The sequence below is a fragment of the Coregonus clupeaformis genome, chromosome 8 (assembly GCF_020615455.1).
Source record: "Coregonus clupeaformis isolate EN_2021a chromosome 8, ASM2061545v1, whole genome shotgun sequence".
NCBI classification, from domain to species: Eukaryota; Metazoa; Chordata; class Actinopteri; order Salmoniformes; family Salmonidae; genus Coregonus; species Coregonus clupeaformis.
The window spans coordinates 52,079,576-52,088,965 of NC_059199.1; the positions used below are offsets into that span (position 1 = coordinate 52,079,576).

At 43.9% G+C, this 9,390-nt stretch overlaps 1 protein-coding gene across 1 annotated transcript; it reads left to right on the forward strand.

Annotated features, from left to right (window-relative positions):
* Positions 1–81: 81 nt before the first annotated feature.
* Positions 82–9,173, forward strand: LOC121572904 (nuclear inhibitor of protein phosphatase 1-like). Its single transcript, XM_041884938.2, has 7 exons — positions 82–131; positions 682–742; positions 4,368–4,521; positions 4,778–4,998; positions 5,131–5,275; positions 5,393–5,457; positions 8,486–9,173. Exons 1-7 carry the CDS (start codon positions 82–84, stop codon positions 8,855–8,857), a joined length of 1,068 nt encoding a protein of 355 aa, XP_041740872.1. The 3' UTR covers positions 8,858–9,173.
* The last annotated feature ends 217 nt before the right edge of the window (positions 9,174–9,390 follow it).

Consider the following 9,390-nt stretch of genomic DNA (forward strand, 5'->3'; position numbering starts at 1 on the left):
ATGATAAACTACGATTCCCAGCTTACTACAGACTTCACTGAAGTCCTCACTTTCCCAGCATTCACTAGTACACGGTGTAAGATGGCAGCAAACTCAAGCACTAACACACCTCTTTTTGACTGCCCGTCATGGTAAGACCTGCGACGATGTCTAATGCATAATTTTGACTGTCAAAAATCAAAAGCATGCAGTAGAGTGTTGTAAGGTCCATGTCGGTGAAATAAATGAGATTGTCGTATCGAAATAGGCTGTAGTGTTTTTGCTAGAAACTAGCTAGCTATCTGGCTAACTTAGCTATGATATTGGAGTGCTCAGTCACAGTCGGATGCTAGCTGTTTGATGAACATTCTACTAACTAGCTTCTCAGTGAAATCCAGCGTCAAGGTTTGATAAAGCTGTATGGCGTATCTACCCCAAAACAGGCTGATGGTATTGGTGTTGCAGAATGCTTACTGTTACACAGCATTTGCAATCCTATTCCTTTCCCAAGATAAGAATTACAGTAGGAGTATTGCTTGTGCAGTTTACACAAATTATTTGAAGAAATGGCATGCAAACCCATAGTCTTGTTCAACTACTTTTGCAGCAAGACAGTGAAACCACAGTCTTTTGAATAAAGGCATAGTTACGGCATGCAATTGACGTTCACTGTGAGTGTCTGCTGTCTGTGTGTTTTGTCAGGGCAGGGAAACCTCCCCCTGGACTCCATCTAGATGTGGTGAAGGGAGACAAGCTAGTAGAGGTAAGTCTAGTAGCCTAGTCTTAACTCTGACCCCAACTTCCACCTTCATGACAACAGCTTTTGGTGCTGGACAGAAATAGCCACATACAGAAGAAGCAAGAGCAATGCCTGTTTGCATAAGACGTGGCTTGTATCAAGTAGCCTACTGTTAATTTAAATATGATAACGCTTAAAGTCTGTTATAAGGTGTAGGGCCTATATTATATACAGTGCATTCGGGAAAGTATTCAGACCCCTTGACTTATTCCACATTTTGTTACGCTACAGCCTTATTGTAAAATGGATGAAATAATTTTTTTCCCTCATCAATCTACACACATTACCCCATAATGACAATGCAAAACCAGGTTTTTAGCAAATTGAAATATCACATTTACATAAGTATTCAGACCTTTTACTCTGTATTTTTGTTGAAGCACCTTTGGCAGCGATTACAGACTCGATCCTTCTTGGGTATGACGCTACAAGCTTGGCACACCTGTATTTGGGGAGTTTCTCGCATTCTTCTTTGCAAATCCTCTCAAGCTCTGTCAGGTTGGATGGGGAGTGTCGCTGCACAGCCATTTTCAGGTCTCTCCAGAGATGTTCGATCTGGTTCAAGTCCGGGCTCTGGCTGGGCCACTCAAGGACATTCAGAGACTTGTCCTGAAGCCACTCCTGCGTTGTCTTGGCTGTGTGCTTAGGGTCGTTGTCCTGTTGGAAGGTGAACCTTCGCCCCCAGTCTGAGGTCCTGAGCGCTATGGAGCAGGTTTTCATCAAGGATCTCTCTGTACTTTGCTCTGTTCATCTTCCCCTCGATCCTGACTAGTCACCCAGTCCCTGCCACTGAAACACATCCCCACAGCATGATGTTGCCACCACCATGCTTCACCGTAGGGATGGTGCCAGGTTTCCTCCAGACGTGACGCTTGGAATTCAGGCCAAAGAGTTAAATCTTGGTTTCATCAGACCAGAGAATCTTGTTTCTCATAGTCTGAGAGTCTTTAGGTGCCTTTTGGCAAACTCCAAGCGGGCTGTCATGTGCCTTTTACTGAGGAGTGGCTTCCGTCTGGCCACTCTACAATAAAGGCCTGATTGGTGGAGTGTTGCAGAGATAGTTGTCCTTCTGGAAGGTTGTCCCATCTCCACAGAGGAACTCTGTCAGAGTGACCATCGGGTCCTTGGTCACCTCCATGACCAAGGCCGTTCTCCCCCGATTGCTCTAGGAAGAGTCTTGGTGGTTCCTAACTTCTTCCATTTAAGAATTATTGAGGCCACTGTGTTCTTGGGGACCTTCAATGCTGCAGACATGTTTTGGTACCCTTCCCCAGATCTGTGCCTCAACACAATCCTGTCTCGGAACTCTACGGACAATTCCTTCGACCTCATGGCTTGGTCTTTTCTCTGACATGCACTGTCAACTGTGGGACCTTATATAGACAGGTGTGTTCCTTTCCAAATCATGTCCAATCAATTGAATTGACCACAGGTGGACTTCAATCAAGTTGTAGAAACATCTCAAGGATGATCAATGGAAACAGGATGCACCTGAGATCAATTTCGAGTCTCATAGCAAAGGGTCTGAATACTTATGTAAATAAGGTATTTCTGTTTTTTATTTGTAATACATTTGCAAAAATTTATAAAAACCCATTTTCGCTTTGTCATTATGGGGTATTGTGAGTGTAGATTAAGGAAGAAATGTTGTTTTTTAATCAATTTTAGAATAAGGCTGTAACGTAACAAAATGTGGAAAAAGTAAAGGGTTCTGAATACTTTACGAATGCACTGTAGTTGCTGCACATGTCACTGTGTTGGAAGATGCGGTTAAACAAACATGGAATGGAAGAATGTCTCTCTGTGCCTATTGAACCTAGTGACCCCTTGGATTCCAAGGCTGTCAAAGACCCACACATCATTTAACCCTAACCCTAAATTGCCCTTGAACAAGGATTTTAACCCTCATTTGCTCCAGGGGCGCCGTTCTACTATGGCTGACCCTGTAAAACAACAAACACATTTCACTGCACCTATCCGGTGTATGTGACAATAAAACATATATTTTATATAAACTCAGCAAAAAAAGAAACGTCTGTTTTTCAGGACCCTGTCTTTCAAAGATAATTTGTAAAATTCCAAATAACTTCACTGATCTTCATTGTAAAGGGTTTAAACACTGTTTCCCATGCTTGTTCAATGAACCATAAACAATTAATGAACATGCACCTGTGGAACGGTCGTTAAGACACTAACAGCTTACAGACGGTAGGCAATTAAGGTCACAGTTATGAAAACTTAGGACACTAAAGAGGCCTTTCTCCTGACTCTGAAAAACACCAAAAGAAAGATGCCCAGTGTCCCTGCCTCTCTGCGTGAACGTGCCTTAGGCATACTGCAAGGAGGCATGAGGACTGCAGATGTGGCCAGGGCAATAAATTGCAATGTCCGTACTGTGAGACGCCTAAGACAGCGCTACAGGGAGACAGGACGGACAGCTGATCGTCCTCACAGTGGCAGACCACGTGTAACAACACCTGCACAGGATTGGTACATCCGAATATCACACCTGCTGGACAGGTACAGGATGGCAACAACAACTGCCCGAGTTACACCAGGAACGCACAATCCCTCCATCAGTGCTCAGACTGTCCGCAATAGGCTGAGAGAGGCTGGACTGAGGGCTTGTAGGCCTGTTGTAAGGCAGGTCCTCACCAGGCATCACCGGCAACAACGTCGCCTATGGGCACAAACCCACCGTCGCTGGACCAGACAGGACTGGCAAAAAGTGCTCTTCACTGACAAGTCGCAGTTTTCACCAGGGGTGATGGTTGGATTCGTGTTTATCGTCGAAGGAATGAGCGTTACACCGAGGCCTGTACTCTGGAGCGGGATCGTTTTGGAGGTGGAGGGTCCGTCATGGTCTGGGGCGGTGTGTCACAGCATCATCGGACTGAGCTTGTTGTCATTGCAGGCAATCTCAACGCTGTGCGTTACAGGGAAGACATCCTCCTCCCTCATGTGGTACCCTTCCTGCAGGCTCATCCTGACATGACCCTCCAGCATGACAATGCCACCAGCCATACTGCTCGTTCTGTGCGTGATTTCCTGCAAGACAGGAATGTCAGTGTTCTGCCATGGCCAGCGAAGAGCCCGGATCTCAATTCCATTGAGCACGTCTGGGACCTGTTAGATCGGAGGGTGAGGGCTAGGGCCATTCCCCCCAGAAATGTCAGGGAACTTGCAGGTGCCTTGGTGGAAGAGTGGGTTAACATCTCACAGCAAGAACGGGCAAATCTGGTGCAGTCCATGAGGAGGAGATGCACTGCAGTACTTAATGCAGCTGGTGGCCACACCAGAAACTGACTGTTACTTTTGATTTTGACCCCCCCCCCTTTGTTCAGGGACACATGATTAAATTTATGTTAGTCACATGTCTGTGGAACTTGTTCAGTTTATGTCTCAGTTGTTGAATCTTATGTTCATACAAATATTGACGCGTTAAGTTTGCTGAAAATAAACACAGTTGAGAGTGAGAGGACGTTTCTTTTTTTGCTGAGTTTATATACAGAACCATTGCAATATCAGTCCATGACCTTAGATAGGCAACTCTCTTGACATTTCATCCTGCCTTTTTTTCATTTTGTAGAAGCTTATCATTGATGAGAAGAAATACTACCTGTTTGGGCGCAATCCAGACGTGTGTGACTTTACCATAGACCACCAGTCGTGTTCTCGTGTCCACTCAGCCCTGGTGTACCACAGACACCTCAAGAGGGTTTTCCTGATCGACCTCAACAGCAGTGAGTACATAGTACTGCTTAGTATCCTGCAGTGTTCCTTGGTTGTCTGACACTATTAAGATAGTTGTCAAGTGTTTGTTTCAGTGTAAATGTTCCTTCAAGAAAGAGAACCATAGCTTGCTGGTCCCTGGTACAAAAAGGTTTGGGTCATGTCATATCATTGTCGATGCCAAATACAAGATACAGTATGTCAACTTCAACTTTCAGCATGAAGTGACATTTCGAAAGGGCAATCCATGTTACACTGTCCCCTCAGCTCATGGTACGTTTCTCGGTCGTATCCGTCTGGAGCCCCACAAGCCCCAGCAGGTGCCCATCGACTCCACCATGTCGTTCGGGGCGTCCACACGTGTCTACACCCTGAGAGAGAAGCCCCAGACCCAGACCAGCATCATACCTGGGGGAGAGGTGAAGGCAGGGGAGGATGAGGAGCTCAAAGGACTACTGGGTCTACCTGAGGAGGAGACCGAGCTGGAGGTAAGTGTGTGTGTGTGTGTTCTTGTGAGATAGATTTATGTCTTGTGCAAGCAGATTATGTAGTAGAATTTTCTTGTTTCTCGATCTGTTTGATGACCCTGACGCAGCTATATCTTGTTTCCCCTGTTCCAGAACCTGACAGAGTTCAACACGGCCCACAACAAGCGTATCTCCACCCTGACCATCGAGGATGGAAACCTGGACATCGTGAGGCCCAAGAGGAAGAGGAGGAGCAGCAGGGTCTCCTTCAGCGAGGAGGAGGAGGTCATCAACCCAGGTGTGTTACTGTAGTTAGAGTTGATGATGACACTCACGTGCACATACACACACGGTTACACACAGACATGCAAGAACACACACGCTTGCACACAATTAAAAAATGTAATCCTTACAGAGGACGTGGACCCGTCAGTAGGACGCTTCAGGAACATGGTACAGACTGCTGTTGTCCCTATCAAGGTAAACTTCAAGTCCAACTCTTACTTTATTCTGGGGATGATTCTTGAGAAAAATTGCAAAAGTTGTTGTGTGTTGACCAAGGTTATTATAGTAAACTGAAATTATAATGAAAACGAATCATGAAAAACAATTTAGTAAATTGAAATAAAATTATAAATCCATTTGAAAACGAAAGCTGTACTGAAAATCTTTTACTGGGCTAAAATCTAAATGGGGTTTTCAAGCTTTTGGGGTGTTTTCAAGCTACTGAAGCTGGTGTGTAAATGCGGCTAGCTTTTTATTTATTGATGCCTTAGATATGTAACTTTTTTACTCATCCTTATTCACGATTCATTCATGATTATCCGTAATCATGGTAGCATCGACATTAATGTAGAGGTGTTCAGAAACATAATTTTATTATTTACAGTAAAAGTGACTCCAAAATGACACAATACATTATTTACCATTCATTTCTATTCGGCACAACTTAATCTGAAACACAACCCCCCCAAAAAAAGTTTGGGACTTAGTTAATACACATATTAGTGAATTTGGCCAAATACTTATGACACCTTCAATTGGGGGGACTAGATACATAAAGTGGTAAAACAGATATGAATGAAAATACCTTATATTCTTCTTAAAGTGGCTTGCGAAAGTATTCACCCCCCTTGGCATTTTTCCTATTTTGTTGCCTTACAACCTGGAATTAAAATGGATTTTTGGGGGGTTTGTATCATTTGATTTACACAACATGCCTACCACTTTGAAGATGCAAAATATATTTTTTTGTGAAACAAACAAGAAATAAGACCAAAAATTACAGCTGGAAGTCTCTTGGGGTATGTCTCTATAAGCTTGGCACATCTAGCCACTGGGATCTTTGCCCATACTTCAAGGCAAAACTGCTCCAGCTCCTTCAAGTTGGATGGGTTCTGCTGGTGTACAGCAATCTTTAAGTCATACCACAGATTCTCAATTGGATTGAGGTCTGGGCTTTGACTAGGCCATTCCAAGACATTTAAATGTTTCCCCTTAAACCACTCGAGTGTTGCTTTAGCAGTATGCTTAGGGTCATTGTCCTGCTGGAAGGTGAACCTCCGTCCCAGTCTCAAATCTCTGGAAAACTGAAACAGGTTTCCCTCAAGAATTTCCCTGTATTTAGCGCCATCCAGCATTCCTTCAATTCTGACCAGTTTCCCAGTCCCTGCCGATGAAAAACATCCCCACAGCATGATGCTGCCACCACCATGCTTCACTGTGGGAATGGTGTTCTCGGGGTGATGAGAGGTGTTGGGTTTGCGCCAGACGTAGCGTTTTCCTTGATGGCCAAAAAGCTCAATTTTAGTCTCATCTGACCAGAGTACCTTCTTCCACATGTTTGGGGAGTCTCCCACATGCCTTTTGGCGAACACCAAACGTGCTTGCTTATTTTTTTTTTTAAGGAATGGCTTTTTTCTGTCCACTCTTCGGTAAAGCCCAGCTCTGTGGAGTGTACGGCTTAAAGTGGTCTTATGGAGCTTTGCAGCTCCTTCAGGGTTATCTTTGGTCTCTTTGTTGCCTCTCTGATTAATGCCCTCCTTGCCTGGTCCGTGAGTTTTGGTGGGCGGCCCTCTCTTGGCAGGTTTGTTGTGGTGCCATATTCTTTCCATTTTTTAATAATGGATTTAATGGTGCTCCGTGGGATGTTCAAATTTTCTGATATTTCTTTATAACCCAACCCTGATCTGTACTTCTCCACAACTTTGTCCCTGACCTGTTTGGAGAGTTCCTTGGTCGTCATGGTGCCCCTTGCTTACATTTACATTTTACATTTTAGTCATTTAGCAGACGCTCTTATCCAGAGCGACTTACAGTTAGTGCATACATTTTTTTCTTCCATACTGGCCCCCCATGGGAATCGAACCCACAACCCTGGCGTTGCAAACGCCATGCTCTACCAACTGAGCTACATCCCTGCCGGCCATTCCCTCCCCTACCCTGGACAACGCTGGGCCAATTGTGCGCCGCCCCATGGGTCTCCCGGTTGCGGCCGGCTACGACGGTCGCGGCCGGCTACGTGGTGTTGCAGACTCTGGGGCCTTTCAGAACAGGTGTATATATACTGAGATCATGTGACAGATCATGTGACACTTAGATTGCACACAGGTGGACTTTATTTAACGAATTATGTGACATATGAAGGTAATTGGTTGCACCAGATCTTATTTAGGGGCTTCATAGCAAAGGGGGTGAATACATATGCACGCACCACTTTTCCGTTATTTATTTTTTCAAATTTTATGAAACAAGTTATTTTTTCATTTCACTTCACCAATTTGGACAATTTTGTGTATGTCCATTACATGAAATCCAAATAAAAATCCATTTAAATTACAGGTTGTAATGCAACAAAATAGGAAAAACGGCAAGGGGGATGAATACTTTTGCAAGGCACTGTACATGTACAACTAAAGTAAAAAATGCATTGGATTGGTGTAAACATGGACAGGAGAGTTTCTTTCGACCATATTTGTTGCACCAGTCTCTGCGCTATACCTTTTAAATCCAAGTCAAATTATTGATTTAATAATTTAAATCTAACCCTACCTATGACCTTACCCATCACCTTATTTTTACTGCCCCCCAGTTGAAAGAAGTGACACCCCAAAAAACTATACAACACAAATGCATGCTTTCTGTTCCTAACACCAAAACTGAATCTAAATAAATAATTAAATATAAATATTTGTATACAACTAAAACAAATGAGCAAATCAGGTCTGAAAACTAACTGAAACTAAACTGAATTTCAAATAAAAATCTAAAATCGAATATATTTAAAAACGAATATAAAAACACAAAACTATAATTACCTTGGTGTTGACCGATTGCAATCAATCAATCAATGCTAGAAGTTGTTGTGTGTTGACAAATTGAGATCGATCATGTCAGTCCCTTTTTAAGACAACATTTGTCACAGAGTACTTCAGTGCTTTATAGTTGACGCTACTGTATTGCCATCTTCAATCTTCTCGTTCCCCCCTAAACCCTGCTACCCATTCAGAAGAGGAAGATGGAGGGCCATGCTACACTAGGTCTGGAGGACTCTGTGGCCAGACGCATGCAGAACTTCCCCTTCAGTGGAGGGCTCTATGGAGACCTCCCACCCACCAGTGGAGAGGCCAGCTCCCTCCCCATCGCGGCCCAGGGTGGAGCTACTATCCTGGGGGGCCTGCCGCTGGTCTTCCCAAACCCTGCTCCAGAGGTGGACCTCTCCCCTACCTCAGCCTCAGCACAGCCCTCCGTCACCCTCAACCCTGCTGCTAACCCCGCCCCTGGACCCTACACTGCCGAGGCTCTTAACGAACCACGCAAGAAGAAATACGCCAAGGAGGCGTGGCCAGGGAAGAAGCCCACGCCTTCTCTTCTTATATAGGTTGTATTCAAAATGGCACCCTATTTCCCTTAGTCCACTGCTGGCTAAAAGTAATGCACTATATAGGGAATAGGGTGCCATTTCAAATTTGCACATAGCACCTCCCTGGACAATGTAATGGGAGGGGTTAGTATTAGTTAGGGGAGTGGTCACGTCTCTGGACAACCAATCAATCAAGACTTCCTGTACTGTACAAGCTGTGAAAAACTGATATATAGGCATCCATGATATAGGGAGATGTTTGTAAAAAATAATATATTATTTTGGTTTGGATGTTTTTTTTGTTTGTTTTTTGTCTGTCTGCTTCATACGTAAAGTACCAGTCAAAAGTTTTTCTTTATTTTTACTATTTTCTACATTGTAGAATAATAGTGAAGACATCAACACTATGAAATAACACATGTGGAATCAAAAAAGTGTTAAACAAATCAAAATATATTTGAGATTCTTCAAAGTAGCCACCCTTTGCCTTGATGACAGCTTTGCACACTCTTGGCATTCTCTCAACCAGCTTCATGAGGAATGTTTTTCCA